Source organism: Lissotriton vulgaris, chromosome 3_1 (genome assembly GCF_964263255.1).
Source record: "Lissotriton vulgaris chromosome 3_1, aLisVul1.2, whole genome shotgun sequence".
Lineage (NCBI taxonomy): Eukaryota > Metazoa > Chordata > Amphibia > Caudata > Salamandridae > Lissotriton > Lissotriton vulgaris.
Window position 1 is genome coordinate 492,438,442 of NC_141689.1, and position 20,220 is coordinate 492,458,661.

Sequence of the window (20,220 nt, forward strand, 5' to 3'; positions counted from 1 at the left end):
GAAAAATCCTAATTTAAATACTTTCGGTATTCACAGAAGGCATTTAGGAGTCCGAAAGTTAGGAGTCCTAACTTTACTACTACTAAATTGAGAAAAATCCTAATTTTAAGACTTTGGGTATTCACAGAAGGCATTTAGGAGTCCTAAAGTTAGGACTCCTAACTTCTGTGAATACCGAAATGAGTACCGTAAGTGCCTTCTGTGAATACCAAAATGAGTAAGTGCCTTCTGTGAATACCAAAATGGTAGTAAGTTTATGATTTTGTCTTAAGTTAGTTCTGTGAATCGGGCCCGTGGTGTTTTTAAAGGAATCTTTTATCATGCTAAAAAAAAGCAAACAGAGATGGGGCAGAATTTTCAATAACTAGCGTGCGGAAATTCGTGATGCTGAAAACTATTCCGGGCACTGAGCCTTATATCTTAATGCCTCTGTCGAACTATGAGCGGTTCTTATTGACCAGGTTTAGAATGGATTATTTCCATTTTTTACTGGCTGTTCCTTTGGGGCGCAACAGAGGAGAAGTGCTAGCACACTGTGGCTGCGACAGGAAGTCTCCACAGGACTTGCTGCACTTTATGTTCTTTTGTAGCTTTTATGATGCTCCTGATACTCCTCGGAGGTTCTTTTTAAAATCACTTTTAAAAAAGCTACATTTTTCCAAAGCGCGCCCCACCCTTTATTTTCTACAAATGTTAAAACCTGAATGCATCCCTTTTGTGGTTGGTTTTTTTAAATGCTCATTGAAATATAGAAAATGTATGGAAAATTAACTTTTAAATGCCGCCCGTTTTTTCTTTCTATGTAATACAGTGCTGTGGCCATACGGTCTTTTTAACCGGTTAATTAATTCATCTGTAATGCTGGTATCTTCTTTTATTAATTGGATGGTCTATCCACATTGTAATAATAACACTGTGTCTTTTAATAAATTGTATATACAGCAGTTAAATATTTTATTTTGTATAAAATGGGATTGTCGCTTAGAATGTCTAGGATTTAGAAACGCCCTGTGTCTTTTTATGAGATCTGTAATCTTTTATGGTTTTCTATCTTTTAAACCGAATAAAGTTTTTTATTGTAATTGTAATTGTAATTGATTCCCTCAGTTAGGGCGGTGTGTGTCTTTTGGGCTCCACATAGCGCCATGATGCTCCACGGAGTGAAATCTGTGCTTTACAAGTTAGATAGAACATAACATAACATAACAAAGAAAATGCTTTACAAACTGTTGTGCCACCCAACATTAGCAGTCAATGGACCTGAACGCTACCGAACTCCAGGTCTGCATTATCTTTTTAGCAGAGGAATGGAGAGAGTAGCTTAAGTACATATTTCATACACCCTCGGTCAGAGCAACAGTAAAATATCTATGAGGAGACAGACTGGTCCTCAATGATAGCTTAAGATCATGAAGAAAACTATTAGTCTTAATTGTATCTTTCACTGTCATTTTCAACCATCAAAAGGATGAGTCTTCAAAGGGCCATAGTGTAGCAAGGTCGTTTTCACAAAGTAATTTAGTTAAAAACTCATCTCATAAACCGCCATGATTTTTCTCGTCTGTCTTTTTCCTTCGATTTACTTAGTTTTATAATTATTTATTATTCGTTGTCTATTTTATACTATTTAATTCATTTTGCTATTTGCATACGATGTTACATTTTACGATTTTGCTATATTTAGCTTGTTTTATTTTGTTCTCTTCCCCTTTTCCCTCCCTTTTCATGATTTAGATATAGGTGTTTATTGATTCTGTTTTATTATATCTTCTTCAATTATACATTTGTACTTTTCATATGCCTTTTATTGATTGAGTTTACTGTATTATGTTTTTATTCTATGTTTTGGTTTCAATAAACTTGAACTTAAAAAAAAAAAACTCAGGAAACATTCTTCAAGTGTTAGTCAAGATCTTCTCAGACAATAGTGAAGGAAGGGGCACAGTCTTCATGCCCCGTGTCTTTCAAAGACTGAAAAAATGGAGGGCCAATTCATCACACAACGTACACAGAGATATAAGGGCAAATTCTAAACACACAATTTCTCAAGGAGTCCATTGTCACCGTTTTAAGATCTGCCTCAGTACAGAGAGAGAGGCTTCTAGTGTATCAAATTCTTATATTTAGCCCTTTATAAGTTACTCAACAATAAGAACTAACTGGAGGCCCTTTAGCCTAATATAGAATAAGAAACCATATTACAGATCAAGTAAAATCGTTTAATACTATTGTAGGCTTTTTATTTTTGAATGTAAAAGAAACCTGTTTTGGGGACAACGATAAATTATATAATAATGCAAACATTATAGGTCTGTAAAACAATACCAGAGTCTTCATTTGCTGTAGGTCTAGACAAACCAGCTACATTATATGAACATGATTTCAAGTTAATGATTATAGACAAGCAAGGCACCTCAATTCATACTCCTTGCAAACTAGAATCCCTTATTACACCTACACAACCACCGCCTGCCTGAACCAGTCCAACAATCTATCGAGTTATTTTCTTTGACTAACAGACTGACTTCAGAGGTAGTGTCCCCACCCTCGGAATTAGTTTGAACCATCATCCTTTTTCTCTGTAAAAGATCGGGTGTCAAAACACTGAAAGGCAGAGACAAAGTAGTTAAGGTACATCCTACAAGGGCTCAATTTTTAACCGCATGGCAAAAAACAGAGGAATGCAAAAGCGCTCAAACTGCATCAGAGCTTTGCATTGGAGTATTCTTGGCCATTCATCTTGTTGAAGCTGTTTTCTCCTCACTGAATTCAACTTTTTCAATTTGCCTCTAGTCGCTGAGGTCCAGAATTATAAAGAGTCATGATATTCCCACAGTTTAAACAATCATAGGATCCTTCCAACAAATATATTGGGATGAAAACCAGTTTATGAATCTTGGCAAATGGATAACCTGCTCCCAAACCCTAGACCTACCTTCTCTGAGTTCCCTTCAGGCCTAAAACGAGGAGGGTCACTACGAGATTTATTGATCTGATCCTGATGGTTGCCAAGCTTGCCATTGCACTATGATGTAACTCTTCCCTCCTGCCCACGCCAGCTGCCTGGAGCAGGGTAACTTAGACGCTGGGGACAGATAGAGGGAATGACTCTTCGTAGCTAAGAGAAGAGAGGCCTTCGCAGGTGGCCAATGGCCGTGTACTGGGACATACTTCTACTGTCACTATTGGAGCAGGTTGGTGCTTCCCTGGCCTTGACCAACGGGCACATCACCCCCTTAAAAACTCACTGATGATACCTGGGTGGGTCTCTAAATCAGCTTTACCCTAACTATCTATACAGTACCCACGGCCTACTTGCTTAATCACCACTCCCATGTCACCTATGATATACATAACAGGTAGAGTTATTTAAAGTCATCTTAGTGGACTCCACCCCTTTCCTTACTATGAGACGCCTCACATACCGAGCACTGGCACTCTACCGGCGTGGGGGAGGGTTGTTCTTTTTCCTTTGGGGTATGTTCTTTGCAGGTATAACCTGTCCCTCATAATGGCTCACATTTTAGTTGATAACTCTACATCTCATTAATCCACTCATCGAGATTTGCCTGACAGCTGTACTATATTCGGACAGCATAGACAGAGAGACTCAAAATGTACCTCTCAGCCGATAGATGTACGCAAATGACAATCATTGTGATAAAATCTTCAATCAGTAATACAAGGTATGTGCCAAACATGTTCTACAAAACGTGAGACGGTTGTTTTTGATTATGTATAAAACTCTATACAGATACTTTTTTTAAAAGCTCTGTAATGCAAAATGTAGTCCTCTGTTATGTTCATTGCAATGTGGACAAAAGGACCAGCCGTGTCAGCGAGTGGTGGGCCACTGCATCACAGCAGGAGGAGGAAGGCGGAGAAGGCTGTCACAAATATGCCATGTCACGCAGTAAAATAAAGTCTTTAATCAAAGGTTTATACCGAGGGTGGCTTTCAAATATTTGCTTAGTATTAGGGTGGGCCTTCTAAATATTCTGTAAGAAAACAAGTTACTTACCTGTAACTGTAGTTCTCCAGTATTGGAAGCTTTCATAGATTCACATGTCTGAATCATTCCCCGTCGTCGAGACGGGAGTCTCCGGTACATAAAAAATCAATGCTTATCAGTATAGCAAACGGAAAGGAGGCCTAGGCCCATTTCCCTTTTGCAACCCATAGCCTTTGTTATGTATAAAAAGGCCCAAACTTTTCCCTGAACCAATCAGAACTCCTCACCCTCTAGAACACTCCTGAGAGAACCTTTTGCCCCTCAGATTTTCACGCACTTGTGCATAAAGAACACTTTCCGTGCTAAATCCAAGGTGAGCCTCTCAGGGTAGGAGGGTGGGTGCATGTGAATATATGAAAGCTTCCAATATTGTAGAACTACAGTTACAGGTAAGTACCTTGTTTTCTTACTCCAGTATTGGAACTTTCATAGATTCACATGCCCAAATCAGAATAGCGAGCAGTGATATCACAAAACACATTTTTGCTTACATTTCCTCATTATGCAATGCATTATGAATATAATCAAGCATAGCAAAATACAATAAATGTGTCTTTGCAAACAAGAGAAAAGGATGGAGGGATGGAAAGAAAAGGCTCACCGTCATTGGATGATATTTCTCAGCACTGCTTCTCCTACCGCCGCCTCTGACTCTGCGGCCACTTCCAAGCAGTAGTGCCTGGTGAAGGTGTGCGTAGATGCCCAGGTCGCTGCTCTGCAGATATCCTGGATTGGCACTCCTCCAAATAACGCAGTGGATGTGGACCTTGCTCTCGTCAAATGGGTACGAACTTGTGCTTTTAGAGGTTTTCCAGCAGCCTGATGACAGGAGACAATCGCACTGGATACCCACCTGGCAATCCCTCGTTTTGGTAAAGGGAAACCTTTCCTCGGTGCACTGAAAGCCACGAAGAGCTGTGAAGATTTGCGAAAACTCTTAGTTTCTTTCAAATAGAATTTGAGGCATCTTTGAACGTCTAGCGAATGTAAAACTCTTTCCGCCGTCGTTGTTGGTGGAGGAAAGAAACGTTTTAACACCAATGGTTCATTCAAATGAAAGTCAGTTGGCACTTTAGGAATAAATTTAGGATTAGTCCTAAGAATCAGTCTGTCTTCTTTAAACTGTAAAAAAGGATCTTGAATCGTTAAAGCCTGCAGCTCTCCTACTCTTCTCGCTGAAGTTAGAGCAATGAGAAGCACCACCTTCCATGCTAGGAATTTAAGGTCCGCCCTGTGTATAGGCTCGAAAGGATGCTTCATCAATTGTGAAAGCACTATGTTGAGATTCCAGAGCGGTGGTGGAGGCTTTATTGGAGGAAAAACTCTGAATAATCCTTTCGTAAATTGTTTTATGATCCTCGATGACCATAAAGAGGGACCTGAGGCAGATCTCCTGTAGCAGGATATTGCAGCTAAATGCACCTTTAGAGATGTATGAGCCAATCCAGACTTGGTTAACAGTAAGATGTATGGGATAATTTCATGAGGCGCCACAGTCAGAGGATGGATCTTATTCTGCTGACACCAGAGACAAAATCTCTTCCACTTCTTCTTGTAGGTTTTGTTTGTGCTATCCGCTCCAGCTTTTGAGAGGATGTTTCTACATTCTGTTGGGATATTCAGGTGTCGAAATTCACAGTGCTCAGGAGAAAGGCTGCTAAGGGCAAGGATTTCGGGTCCGGATGGAGCACTTGTCCATGGGACATTGTCAGAAGTGTTTTTTTTTGTAAAACAACAATGTCCCATGCATTTAAGAAATGTATGCGAAACAATGAATATAGACGAAATCAATTCTATATTTGGAGCGACATGTCCAGCCGGACAGAGGTCTTCAATTTTTTACTCAATTGAAAGTTTTATACAAAGGAATACCTTCAACAAATCACCAGTGTGGGGAACAAGCCTGTACCCAAACACAGATCAGTACAGAAGGTTGACAGAAGACAAAACAGGGCTTGTTAAGGCAAAAGAAGCGGTTTCTGTAAAAATTGGAGTGTACAGAAATATCAGGCAAGCACCATTACATATACATAACATATAGATCAAGTTTTTGTATAAGGTGCACAACAGGTCGACGGCGTTTCGGTCCCACTACTTAATCATGGGGACCATCATCAGGACAGCCAGGAAGCAGACTCCACTACCGACTGACCCGGGACTCCTGGCACCGCGGATTTACACAATTGTAACGCGGGTATTCAGAATTGCGCCCGATTCTGGGTTGCTCTGCCTTCATTAGGCATTTTACCATCACGCTCGCTGCATGAATCCTACCGGTAATATCTACCCCGGCATTAGAGGCTTACAACCATAAGGCATTTATTAAATGTCCTGATTTACAGAAACCGCTGCTTTTGCCTTAACAAGCCCTGTTTTGTCTTCTGTCAACCTTCTGTACTGATCTGTGTTTGGTACAGGCTTGTGCCCCACACTGGTGATTTGTTGAAGGTATTCCATTGTATAAAACTTTCAATTGAGTAAAAAATTGAAGACCTCCTGGCTGGACATGTCGCTCCAAATATAGAATTGATTTCGTCTATATGCATTGTTTCGCATACATTTCTTAAATGCATGGGACCATTGTTGTTTTACAAAGTATGCTCCCCGAGGTCCTATGCTGATTTACTTGGGGTCCCTTGTTGTTCTTAACGTTGTCAGAATTGGTGGCATTGATTGGAGGTGGATTGGTTGATTCTCTGACAGTAGCAGAAGTTCCGCGAACCAGTGTTGCCTGGGCCACCATTGGGCTATCAGGATGAGCCGGCACGGTTCTTTCTTGATCTTCGCAATCACTCGCGGCAGGAGGGGAATCGGAGGAAAAGTGTAGGCAAAGACGCCGGACCATGCCATCGAAAACGCATTGCCCCAGGACCCCCACTGGGGAAGCCAGCTTGCGAAGAACCGGCATTTCTTGTTCTCCCTTGTGGCGCAAAGGTCTACTGTTGGTTTTCCCCATGTTCTGAAAATGTTGTCCAGGACTCCTCGGTCCAACTCTCACTCGTGGCAGGATGGTTTGAGCCTGCTGAGAGTATCCGCTTTGGTGTTCTGATCCCCTGGGAGATGTTCTGCTGGCATGGATTTCCCTTGCTGTAGAGCCCATTCCCATATATTTTGGGCTTCCTGGGAGAGGGAGAGCGATCTAGTTCCTCCCTGTTTGTTTAGGTAGTGCAGCGCAGTCGTGTTGTCCGTTCTTATCAACACTGACAAACCTTTTATCCTTGGTAGGAAAGCCAGCAATGCGAAGCGTACTGCCCTAAGTTCTAGGAAGTTCATGTGTAATTGCTGTTCGTGCAACTTCCAACGACCGCTGACCTGAAAGTCCTGAAGAAACGATCCCCACCCTTCTAGGGACGCATCTGTAGTCACTACCAATGGGGCTGGTGCTGCGAGGAACGAGAGCCCTTGAAAGACATTCAGTTGTTGTGTCCACCATGCTGCCGCTTGCCTCATGACCGGTGTTACTTGGATCACATCCTCGAAGGATCCCTCCGCTTGACGCCATTGTAGGTCGAGTTGCTCTTGCAATGGGCACATTCTTAGTCTGCAGTGAGGTACGAGGGGGATGCAAGATGACATTATCCCCAGTAATGATTTGTACCTGTGTACTGAAAGATACTTTCTTTTTTGAAACTCCTGGAAATGAGACACAATCTTTAGCTGTCTTTCTTTGGAGGGGAACGCCTTGTTTCTCTCTGTATCTAAAATTGCTCCCAAAAAAGTTATCCGTTTGGTTGGTTGAAGGGATGATTTTTCCTCGTGTACAGTCAATCCCAGCTTGGTGAACAAGTCTATGCACGCCCTTGTTGACGTTCTGGCTAGTGCTTCTGATGGTGCCTTGACTAACCATTCATCTAGGTAAGAAAAAACTTGATGTTTTTGTTTCCTTAAGGCAGCCGCCACTGGAGCCAGACATTTTGTGAATACTCTTGGGGCTGATTTCAGGCCGAATGGCAGTACCTTGAATTGGTAATGTTCTCCGGCTACCTTGAACCGAAGGTACTGCCTGTGGGAAGGATGGATGGGGACGTGAAAGTACGCATCCTGTAGGTCTAACGGAGTCATATGATTCCCAGGTTCACTGGTTGAAGGATGTCCTGAAGAGAAACCCTCCTGAAAGATTGCTTCTTGAGATATGTGTTCAGGGATCTGAGATCCAGAATAGGACGCCATTAGAAGATATTCTTCCTGACTATAAAGAATCAGGAGTAAAACCCCTTTCCTCTTTAGGAGTTCAGGACCGGTTCTATTGCTCCCTTTCGGAGCATTGTCCAAATCTCCTTCTGGATTTGATGCAGATGGTTGACCTTGTGATACATCGGTGGCGTACAAGGGGCTGTTTGTAAAAATTCTAGAGTGTGGCCGAATTGAATAATGGTGAGGACCCATTGGTCCTTAGTTATCTCATGCCAATTTTGAAGAAAGTCAGAAATCTTTCCCCCCAGGGGAACATATGATCCCAGTAGAGTCAGTGTAGCCGGAACTTGAAGGTTGTCATTGTCGTCGGGTGTTATCTTTCCCTTGACAACCTCCTCTACCTCTTGGAGTAGATGTGGTATAACCTCCAGACTGTCGCTGTGTATACTGCTGATGTTAGGGTTGAGAAGAGCTGGTATAAGAGGAATATCTCCCTTGTTGATATCCTCCTCTGTAAGATGGTTGACTCCTACCCTTAAAGCCTTGAAAAGGAACCTTCCTGTATTGTAGAGTTCCCAATTCTTTAGCAGTATAAGTATCTTTTTTGATACTTTGTAGTGTGTCATTCACATGCTTGCCAAATAAGTCTTCACCGTTGAAAGGAAGATCCAAGATTTTATTCTGGACCTCTGGTCTAAAAGCTGTCACTCTCAACCACCCTTGTCTGCGCAGCAACGCTGCTCCTCCTAGAGACCTGAAAGCCGTTGTCGCTATATCCATAGCGCAATCTATGACTACCGCCGAAGTCCTCACCCCCTCTTGAAGAATCTTTCTGGCTTCCTGCCTCTCCGCTTCTGGCACAGGGTCAATATATGGTGACAGGGCACACCACATTTGCCTGTCGTATCTTCCTAGAATGGCCAGGGCATTTGCAGCCTTCACTAGCAGAGCTGGCATCGAGGAAAATCTTTTACCTGCGTTGTACAGCCTTCTTCCTTCTCTGTCTGGGGGCACCGTAATCAGAGCCGAAGGATTTCTCGACTTCTGCTGCGCCATTTGTGTAATAGCCAAGTCCGGTTTGGGGTGACCCAAAAGACAGCGGGGAGCATCTGCAGGCGCTTTATATTTCTTGTCCAGTCTTGCTAGAACTGGAGTCACTGTAGCCGGTGATTCCATCACCTTTAGGCCTTCTTCCCAAATATAATTTACAACCGGCAAGGACCGAACAGATCTACGATGGGTTTCTTTAAAGTCATATAGGAAACACTCAGATTTATCCTTTACCATGGAAAGAGTGAATCTTTTAGTGGCCCTTTCCATCAGGTTATGAAAACCACCATTGTCCTCTGATGGGGAATCCACAGGTTTTGGTGAGGGAGACGAAGGTGAAGGAATGAGTTAATCGTCCCACTCCTTACTAGGATCCGTAATCTCTCCCTCTACCTGATCATCATCAGTAGTGTCAGGATCTTGCTGAGGTCTTGGTGGCGGAGATTTAGGGAGATGCTCTGGCAAGATCTCCCGCCTACGCACTGGCGTACCTGGTACAGAGCGTAGTCGAGGTGTAAACTCAGGAATTTCCTTAGAGGCCCAAGGCATAGGATATCTTTTCTTATAATCTTCTAGCATGAATTGAAGATCCTTTAATAAAGAAGATGGCACACTTGTCATCTCCTCACGTTGTTCCTAGTGGTGTTGTTGTTGGGGATGATCCTGAAATTCTTCATACTCATCCTGCGAGTCCTCCTCCTGGTATTTCACCCTTAGTTGGGATGGGCTACTAGCATATCCAAAAGGACCACCATCATCTTCGTCCTCTGAATCTTCTTCCTCCAGAAGGTGAGAAGGAACTAATGGCGACACCTTACTTAGAAGACGTACTTTCTGGCGTAATCGTTCTTTTCCAGGCCAAAAAACGCTTTTGCGGGGTTTTTCCCTCGTCGACGCAGCCGTCAACAAAATCATTACCGTCGACGTTGTTCTCACTGTCGTCGTCGATGACGGTCCCGTGGTCGTTGCTGACGACGACGATTTCGTCGACGATCCCGTCGACGATGCAAGTGTAGTCATGGTCGTCGTCAATGCCATCGTCGTCGAAGGACTCGTCATCGACATCGTTGTCGATACCGTCGTCGACGGTGGAAGTGCTGACGGCGACACAGCTTTAGACACAGTCTTTACCTCAGTCTTCGTCGACGACGACGTCGCCTTCGTCGACGATGATACGATTTTCCTCGTCGTCGATGAAGATCTTTTCTCCTTTTCCTCAGAAGGTGTAGAAGATTATTCCTAGATGGTAATTTTGATTCTGGGAGGAGATTTTGAGGGCTCTGAGGCAGTTTTCTTTACCTTTTTCACCTCTGAAGCATGACCCTTCTTCTCCTTAGCTTTACCTGAAGGAGATTTTGAGGGACTGCGCCCCAAAGAGACTGGTGTGGTCTTTTTAGGGGCCTTCTCAGGTCTCTCACCTGAGGTATGGGCCTGAGGAGATCTATTGCTTTTCTGAGATCTCCTGGATGAGGCCGATTCCTCCTCACAATCACTTGAGAGGATATCCTTCCTGGCCTTCACCTTTTGGAGCCAAAGTAGAAGCCTTCCTTCACGATCCCTCAAGGTTTTATTGGAGAAGGTGCGGCATATGTTACAATCCTTCGCTTGATGCTCTGGATAAAGGCAGTATATGCAGTCTTTATGGGGATCATCTATATAAAGCCTTTTCTTAGAGCAGGTGGCTCAGGCTCTAAATAGACCTTTCGTCTCCTTGTCAGCCATGTCAGAAGAAAAAGGAGCTTTAAATAATTAAATCTGGAAAAAGAGACAACCTCAAATCCCAGTCAAAGTGAGCAGAATGAAGAGTTTGAGCAGAGCTCAAAGGAGACTCCCTAGCACAATGTGCGGTAGAAAATCTGAGGGGCAAAAGGTTCTCTCTGGAGTGTTCTGGAGGGTGAGGAGTTCTGATTGGGACTTTTTTACATAACAAAGGCTATGGGTTGCAAAAGGGAAATGGGCCTAGGCCTCCTTTCAGTTTGCTATACTGCTAAGCATTGTTTTTTTATGTACCGGAGACTCTACTTGAGCGCCCATTCTAGCTGTGTGCCTTAGATAAAAGAACCCTCAGACAATCTAATAATCCTCACTAAAGTACATCAATGTCACAACACGAAATGTCCAATATCTAGTCTGGCTGTCTAACAATTGACAGAGCATGTGGCCATTAAACAGGGCTAAATATTTTTTTGGATATAACAGTAAACATTAAGCTCCACTTACAAGTGGGATTTTCACACCCACCATCATATTTTAAATGCAGGTTGGAGGGCCATAGAATTAAGGGCCTGGTTTAGAGTTTGGTGGTTAAGGAAATTCCTCCAATTTGTGAAGAACATGGTAAATCCTCTATTGAAGGATTTCCTTCCAGTGAAAACTCCACTAGCAAAGTTACCTCTGCCATATTATCCCTGTAGTGCAGGTACTTTCACCAGAAGATTAATTGGGGGCAGACAGTACTCCATAAGAGGACTTACCAGTTCCTCCACAATTTGAATACTTTAGGACTATTGGGATTTGGATGACAATAGGTGTTTCTGCCTGTAATACATGTGAACACCACGTTGTCGCCTAGCTCCTTCATTAGACCAACATTGGGAAATATTACCTGGACTTTGTTTGTATCTCCCTTTGTGTCACCAGAATGTACTTTCCCAGAATAGAATTTTGCAAAAGTGACCTTGTATTGACATAGTGATTTCGCTTAACTGCACGATGTAGAAAGTTTAGAGATGTGTTAATAGTTACTTACCACTGTTATGTTTTAAACAAACATATTCAAAATGTATTAAATAACTTCAAATCTCGTAGAGCTCCTTTTGAAACAGAAGCAGTTCCTCTTTGCTCTTGTTTATAGCTCATATACAAGGCCCACGCTCACAAACAGACATAAACATCCCGGTATCAAAATTTTCAAGCCTTGTCTCCCTACACCCAAAATGCCATGAAACTGTACAAGGTGGTATCCTTTTCACACTGCTTTCTAGAATTGCAAACCCAACTTTTACTCCATGTAATATATGTTGCACATCGTTTCCACCTTCGTGATCGAATAAAAAGGAACCATTGGATACATAAACCACAGTGATAGAACTGCAGCTGTTCCCCCTCATTAGTATTCATCCTGTTCAAGACCCAGCTCCTCATTTTCAAAGCTGTCATCACAAAGATGGCAGAGTACCTTGTAGAGGAATATTAATTTCGAGCTGACCCCATGCCAACTGGAACCAAGCTCTGGTGTGACTCAACATCCGGAAAGGCAACCAAGGAAGGCACGCAGGCAAGTATTTTAGATGTGTGCATCAGGCAGTTCAAAAATTGACTCAAAACTAAACCTATTTGTAAACGGCCCCATAGACACCCAGGCACCTGTATAGAAATGCTAGATGTGAGGTCTTCTGCTTATATGTGCTCATGCATGCTGTTCTCTGTGCTATTCTTTATTGTCTCATAAATTGCTCTGCAAACTTTTGGCTGCCTCTCTGGAACTATTTATCACCCACTTTAGTACCCATAACACTTAATTACAAAGTGCTACATGCATTCAGTGCCATACCTTGAGATGCCTGTAAGAACGTCGTACATAAATAACAGCACAGCTTAGGTATAACCTGATTTTCATCCGTTATCAATAATGTTCAACTTACCGTCATCTCAATTACTGCGTTATCTAATGTTGTGACTTCATGGTCTTTATGTTCTCCAAAAATCTTATCGAAGGCAGGGATTGCACATCTGCACAAATAGCAATATGTATCAATTTGAGGCAATTTTGGTTCTTTTGGTGAAGGTGCTTTTCCAGACTCTGGACTTTTCGCCTCGCACTCTGCAGATACTTTTTCCTCTTCTAGCATTTCAAAGGCTGAATCCTCCTGCTCAGTAGTCACATCCTGTGCTAATTCATTTACAAATTCAAAGCCCCCATCACTTGCGTGATCGGAAAAGTCTTTATCCACTAAAAGCATGAGCTCATCCTGCGGGTAATCAGATGACATTTCATCCTGCAACAGTTCTTCATGAGTGATTATTTCATAGTCCACCAAATCCTCAGTTTCTTCTTCATGACTTTGTATTTCAGGCTGTTCCTTAAAGTTGTCCAGTGCGGGTGTGGACTGTGAAGCCACATCATCACAAATTGTATCTGACACCACTTCAGGACTGACATGCTCAGCCTTAATTTCCACTAGATCGTCTTTCATTTGGGTGATTGTGGGTATTTCACAAAGTTCCGTGTTGACTGTTTCAGTAGTTACAACTTGGTCTCTTTCAGTAGATTCAGCCATGTCTGTTTCACCCGCCTGGAACATATCTTGTTGGGCAGAAAGTACCTCAGTGCTCTCAATGACATCAGGAATTTGATGATCATTTGCACTTTCCCTGTCTCCCTTTGCAGATGTTTCATCCCTTTTCCATAAACCTTCTTTCTCACTTACTATACTATCAATATTTTCCTGGGATTGGCTGGAAAAACCTTCCAATATACACCTGTCCGATTGCTCTTCTATATTAAGGACGGAGGGTTTTGAAACTTGCTCCATCTCTTGGGCTTCTTTGATAAGGTGGTCATATAGGTTTTCACCCAAACATGGCTCTCCATGTCTAATATCAGAAATAATGTCACCTGTTGTATCAACTGTTACTGCTTTTGATTCTTCTTCAACAGGTTCTAAATCATCTACACAAGGGGTATCATTTAACATGAACTGGCCATATGCTTCGTCTTCAAAGGAATCTGTTTTTCGTAATACAGTAATATCTTGGTTGGGCACATGACCACATTGCTGATTGGTATCTTCTGCCATTAATTCGTTTTCTGAAAACACAGTTGATTCCACCATTTCCCCAGTGATGTTGACAGGAATGGAAACACTGACATCTTCATCACAAGATGCAATAAGTGGCCCTCCATAAGGTACATGTTCTCCAGGTTCATTTATCTCAAGTGCCTTGAAAGGTCCTGCATCATTTGATTGAGTAACATCACAAATTACAAGTTCTTCAGCATCCTGTGACTGTGCAATGTCTGAAGTTACAACTTCTCTTTGAACATTTGATTGAGCTACTTCAGATGCCAAGAGTTCTTCACTATCATTTGGTAAAGCTGATTCAGATGTCATTACTTCTCTGGCATCATTTGGTAGAGCTACATTGGAAGCTATGAGTTCTGTGGCATCAATTTGTAGAGATACTTCAGAATCCACGAGTTCTGTAGCATCATTGGACAGAGTTCCTCCGTAAGTTATTATTTCTCTTGTATCAATTGGTAGAGAGTCTTTGTCAGTTATTATCTCTCGTGTATCATTTGGTAGAGAGTCTTCATCAGTTATTATTTCTCGTGTATCATTTAATAGAGGGACTTCGTCAGTTATTATTTCTTGTGTATTATTTGGTAGAGAGTCTTCGTCAGTTATTATTTCTCGATTATCATTTGGTAGAGAGTCTTTGTTGGTTATTATTTCTTGTGTATCATTTGGTAGAGAGTCTTTGTCGGTTATTATTTCTGTGGCACTATTTGCTAGTGACACTTCATGAGTTACTAGTCCTACGGCAACATCTGGGAGAGCTATTTCTGAAGCTTCAAGTTCTATGACATCCTGTGGCAGACCCTCTCCAGTAGCTATTAGTTCACTGACATTGCTTGCCTGAACTACTTCAGAAGCTTCGAAATCTCTGAAATCGCTTAACTGAGTTAACTCATGGGGTTTAATTTTGATATGATCAACTGACTGAGTTGTTTCCCAAGATAAAATGTCACTAGGCTCTTCTGACTGAGTATCTTCTGTCAACAAATCTATCCTTTCTCCAAAGTCCTCCACATCTGAAACAGTGTGTTGTGTGACAGAGCTTTCCTCCTGTCTAGTCATTTGACACTGTTGTAGGTTGTGTATGTCATCAACATCTTCAGAAGCAGTTGGTGGACTTGTCTTGTGTTCAGCATAGAAGTCAATAAATTGTTTTGAATCCTCCTCTTCATAATGATCTTTAAAGCCCTTTTTAGACCCATCTATATTGAAGGGCACTTCATCTTTCAAAATGTATTTTTCAAAATAGATTCCAGGCCCATCATCTGTGTCAGAATTTCGTTCTGGGAACGAGCGGTCTGAATTGACACTTTCTGTGTCGGAATGCTCACTTTCTTCTTTTGTCCTATCTCCAGTTGCTTGTTCATATAGATCTGTATACAAAAACGCCAACGCTGGTGGTTCCTCCAAAAGTTCTGGATCAACTAATTTGACTGTTGTTGGAAACAGCATGGAGCGTTCTAACACTCCTTGCTCTGTGTTAAATAAGCATGTACCTGTAAATTCTGAATCATTATTATCCTCTGTTACTTCCATTTTAATCTCTCGGTCAAAAGAATTTTGGGTGCCTAAACCATTCAGAAACGTTCTAGGACGTGGTTCCACTTCCTCTTGTGCAATCCCATAAAAGGCTTCATCAATATCAGTGTCTGGTGAGTAAAATTCATCTTCAAAAGTACTAGCATTCAATCTTTCTGCAAAAGAGCTACTTCCTTCATTGAGTTGTGATGGGTTTCCATTATGATTATTGTTAACTACGTCCCCTTTAATAGACACCTGCAGTTCTGGTGGAATGGGGACTTGGTCATCAACTAAAGTGTACTTTTCAAAGTAATCCATGTCAACAGCACTTTTTATGGTATTGAAATTATTTTCATCTCCGGTCAAAGTTTCTTTTGCAGTTGTTTCAACATTAACTTCATGTCCTTTTATTTTATTTATAGTATCTTTTTTTCTAATGCTGTCTGCAACGCCATTTGCATCATCTTTGAATGCTGCCAACACATCAGCATGATCTCTATCAAGCAACTGATTGGTTTTAAATATGGGATTGTCTTCGAGGTATTCCAATTTATCCTTCATGTGTTCACTTTCTTCTTGGTCAACTGAAGAAAACTGTGGGGGTGCATGAATATTCAAAATTTCATATCCTTCAGAAATAATGCTGAACGCATTGGACTGATCGTCAACATTCTTGGCTTTCTTATTGGTCTCTCTAGGTTTCATAATATTCTCAGAATTATCTGGTAAGATATGTGTATATTGTCTTGACACGCCAACTGCAGTGTTAAGCCTGTGGCTGCTAGTTGCTAATAAGGGGACATTTTCACTCAACAGTTCTTTTTCACCTGTGCATTCAGTGCCTGTCCCTTCTACAACAGGTTTTGGTATTTGCATGCCTAACATGGTTGGGTAGATATGGTTCCCATTTTTGTCATGAATGAGCGTAGGTAATACTCCATTTGAAAGATGATTTGAAACAAAGTCTGAAGGCATGTCCGTCACAGGTTTGTGGTGCCTTTGCTCTGTAGAAGTCAGTCCAGAGTGTAAACTATTTGGATCGGATTTTGTTATGGATATTTCACTCTCAGGTGTAAGGGCTTCATCATTTGGACATGGAACAATATTTTCTTTCGCTTCAATATTAGAATGAACTGTACGAACTCCGTTTGTTAACACAGTCAACTGAACGTTTGCTGAGACAGGTTGTAAAATATTGTTATGGTCTTTACCAATGGTGGAACCTTGGGACTCAGATGCCCCCTTTTTATTTTTATCAACTGATTGTTCACTGCCTTTTGGTAACTCCCCTTTTGCAACAAATGGCACAGCTGGTACCTTACCTCTAGATCTCCTTGGTGGTGGTTTTGGCGGTTCTGAAACAGCATTGAATTTCTGAATTCTAGACAGGACAGATCCTTTGGGAGGCGGCTTTACTTTCTGCGGTGCGCTCTCTGTGCTTACGGGCTTTGCTACAGTTGGCACGTGCGCCATTGTTTCTTCTGTGCTTGGAGGTTTTGCTAAAACTGGTGCATTTGCCAAGGCTTCTCCTGTCCCAGGTAGGTTGTGGTTTACATTTGAGGTATTCACATGGTCGCTTAGTGCTTCTGGGGCAATGAGCTTTGTACCGAAGGCAGGGTACTCTTTCTTTTCTGATTCCGCCTCCTTGCATTCAGATGGCCCGTTCTTTCTGTGTCCCATGTCGCCTTTCAAATGTGACGGAAGCAGAGTTCTGTTTGAGGATTTAAAAACCTTTTTTCGGCGAATTTTGTTTTCATCCATTATAAAGATAACTTTGCCCGAAGGGGATCCTACAGAGGAACTTTCCATGCTGAAAACATCAGAGGTGGTACTTGCTTCTGATGCCCACGGAGTGGAACATCTGCTTGAACTGGTCTCCCACATAATCCCACTGTCTTCACACTGGACGGTCACCATGGAGAAGCTCGGGCTCGACATGATGAACTGCAGCTTTGGCTTGACATCTTCACTCTGGATGATTTCCTTCAAGCTGCAAGAAACATGTAAGATAATACGTTTAAAGCATTCAAGTCAGTCTTGAATCGTGTTCTCAAGATCAAAATAGAATTTTGCCAGCCAGTGTTTCTTGTACTATGCCACAATGCATCCAAATAATTATTTCAATTTTTAAACATTAGATCTAGCTTGAGTGGATGTGCAAACTGGATTTCTAGAGCAATATACAAAACTACATATATCAGGCTCATCTAAAGTCACCCACAAAATACAACCAAGGCGTCACCCACCCTTGGCAAATTGTATGTCTATCTACTTACTCAGAGTGCTCCCCCTGGAAAATGGTAACTCTTTGTAACAGCTGAAAGCTCTGCCCACATCTTCTATCCCACATGATACAAACACCTTTTACCTGTGCCCCTGCTTCACCTTTGGGTAATACTTGCACAGCAGTCAAAATCATACATCCAGGGTGGACCAGAACAGGAACAAGCATTTGCAATGCAATAGGTCTCGCATTAGGAAAGTTTGAGGTATTGGTATTGTAAATGACAAATATTTTATTTATCTGTTGTTTTTGAAAATAGCGAAATTAATAGCTTTGTCATTTACAATACCAATAGTTTTAACTTTCACATACATGACACCTATAGCATTTCTAATGCAATATGTGTTGTATTTACATGACTTAGATGTATTAATATTACAAATAACAATGGCTTTTATTTTTTTTAATAATTAATACTTAAATAAAAGTTATTGTAATTTATAATGGCAATAGCTTAAACTTTTGTAAATAACTTTTGAGAAGATTATGTTCAGTGTATTTTATTGTGATGAAAATCCAAGGACAGAAGTGAAATATTAACATCTTTTTTGTGACATTTGTAATAAATCGTGAAACATTGAGAGAACATATTAGAACCAGTTGTTGTTGAATGGTTGCACAGAGTGATGCTGTGGCATTCAGTGGTGCTGAGTGATGCTGTGGCCTTCATTGGTGCTGTGGCCTTCAGTGGTGCTGAGTGATGCTGTGGCGTTGAGTGATGCTGTGGCATTGAGTGATGCTGTGGCATTGAGTGATGCTGTTGCGTTGAGTAATGCTGTGACGTTAAGGGATACTGTGGCGTTGAGGGATGCTGTGCGCTGAGTTGTGCTGTGGCATTGAGTGGTGCTGTGGCATTGAGTGGTGCTGTGGCATTGAGGGGTGCTGTGGCATTGAGGGGTGCTGTGGCATTGAGGGGTGCTGTGGCATTGTGGGGTGCTGTGGCATTCAGTGATGCTGAGTAATTCTGTGGCGCTGAGTTATTCTGTGGTGCTGAGTGGTGCTGTGGCGTTGAGTGGTGCTGTGGCTTTGAGTGGTGCTGAGGGATGCTGTGGGCTGAGTGGTGCTGTGGCATTGAGTGGTGATGTGGCATTGAGTGGTGCTGTGGCATTGAGTGGTGCTGTTGCATTGAGTAGTGCTGTGGCATTGAGGGGTTGTGTTGGAGGGTGGAGTTGGAGGGTGGAGTTGGATTTTGAGGGTGGAGTTGGAGTCCGTAGTTGTAGTTTGCGGGTGGATTTGGATGTTGGAGTTAGAGGGTGGAGTTGGATGGTGTTTTTGGAGGGTGAATTTGTAGTTGGAGGAAGGATTTGGAGTGTGGATTTGAAGTGTTGAGTTGGAGGGCGTAGTTGGATGGTGGAGTTGGAGATTGTAGTCGGAGGGTGTATTTGGAGTGTGTAGTAGTGCTTGGATGCCGGATTTGGATGCTGGATTTTGAGGGTGGAGTTGGAGGATAAAGTGGTGGGCGGGTAGAGTGGTGGTGCTAGAGTGTGAGAGTGTGGCCGCTAGAGTGTGGGCGTTAGAGTGGTGGATAGGGTTGTGGCGCATAGTGTGGTGGCGCATAGAGTGGTAGAGTGTTGATGGAGAGAGTGGTAGAGTGGTAGCGGTAGAAGGCTGTACTGTGTGTGAGAGAGTGTGTGTGTGAGAGAGAGTGTGTGTGTGTGTGAGAGAGAGAGTGTGTGTGTGTGAGAAAGAGTGTGTGTGAGAGAGAGAGAGAGAGTGTGTGTGTGAGAGTGTGTGTGTGTGAGAGAGACAGTGTGTGAGAGAGAGAGAGAGAGAGAGAGTGTGTGTGAGAGAGAGAGTGTGTGATAGAGAGTGTGTGTGAGAGAGAGAGAGAGAGAGTGTGTGAGAGAGAGAGTGTGTGTGTGTGAGAGAGAGAGAGTGTGTGTGTGAGAGAGTGTGTGTGTGTGTGTGTGAGAGAGAGTGTGTGTGAGTGAGAGAGAGAGAGTGTGTGTGTGAGAGAGAGTGTGTGTTTGAGAGAGAGAGAGTGTGTGTGTGAGAGAGAGTGTGTGCAATCAGGCAGTGCCCGATAGACTGGTCAGACAGATCAGTCGGGACTAGTTTAAGCAGTTTGTGGGCCTGTTTTATTACCAGTTGAGCCAGATTTTAAGGTTCATTTCTCCGATATTACAATGAACAATGTCTGCAGCAAACACAAATGCAGGCGGTCGACCATTCCTTACAAAATACCTATATTACGGGTCTTTACAAGTTTAAAAATAGCATTGATTTGCAAATGTAATGATGGTAAGCGTGTCTGAAGCGAGATGTGTGCGGCATGCTCTATTTAATGTGCTGTGCTGAAGGTTTGCGTCTTAATTTGATGGTAACTGCTGCTGGAACACCGAAGGACTGCAAACGGAGGGTCTGGTTGTGCTTAATAAGACACCATTGTCCCGGCTGTGCATGCCATCCTGCCACGATAG

At 42.4% G+C, this 20,220-nt stretch overlaps 1 protein-coding gene across 1 annotated transcript in view; it reads right to left on the bottom strand.

Moving 5' to 3' along the window:
• CMYA5 (cardiomyopathy associated 5) overlaps nt 1-20,220 on the bottom strand; it is a 386,731-nt gene that overhangs the window by 291,798 nt on the left and 74,713 nt on the right. Inside the window, exon 2 of the mRNA XM_086960732.1 lies at nt 12,841-17,506. Coding sequence (XP_086816858.1) covers nt 12,841-17,506 — 4,666 coding nt within the window. The remainder of the gene's footprint in view (nt 1-12,840; nt 17,507-20,220) is intronic.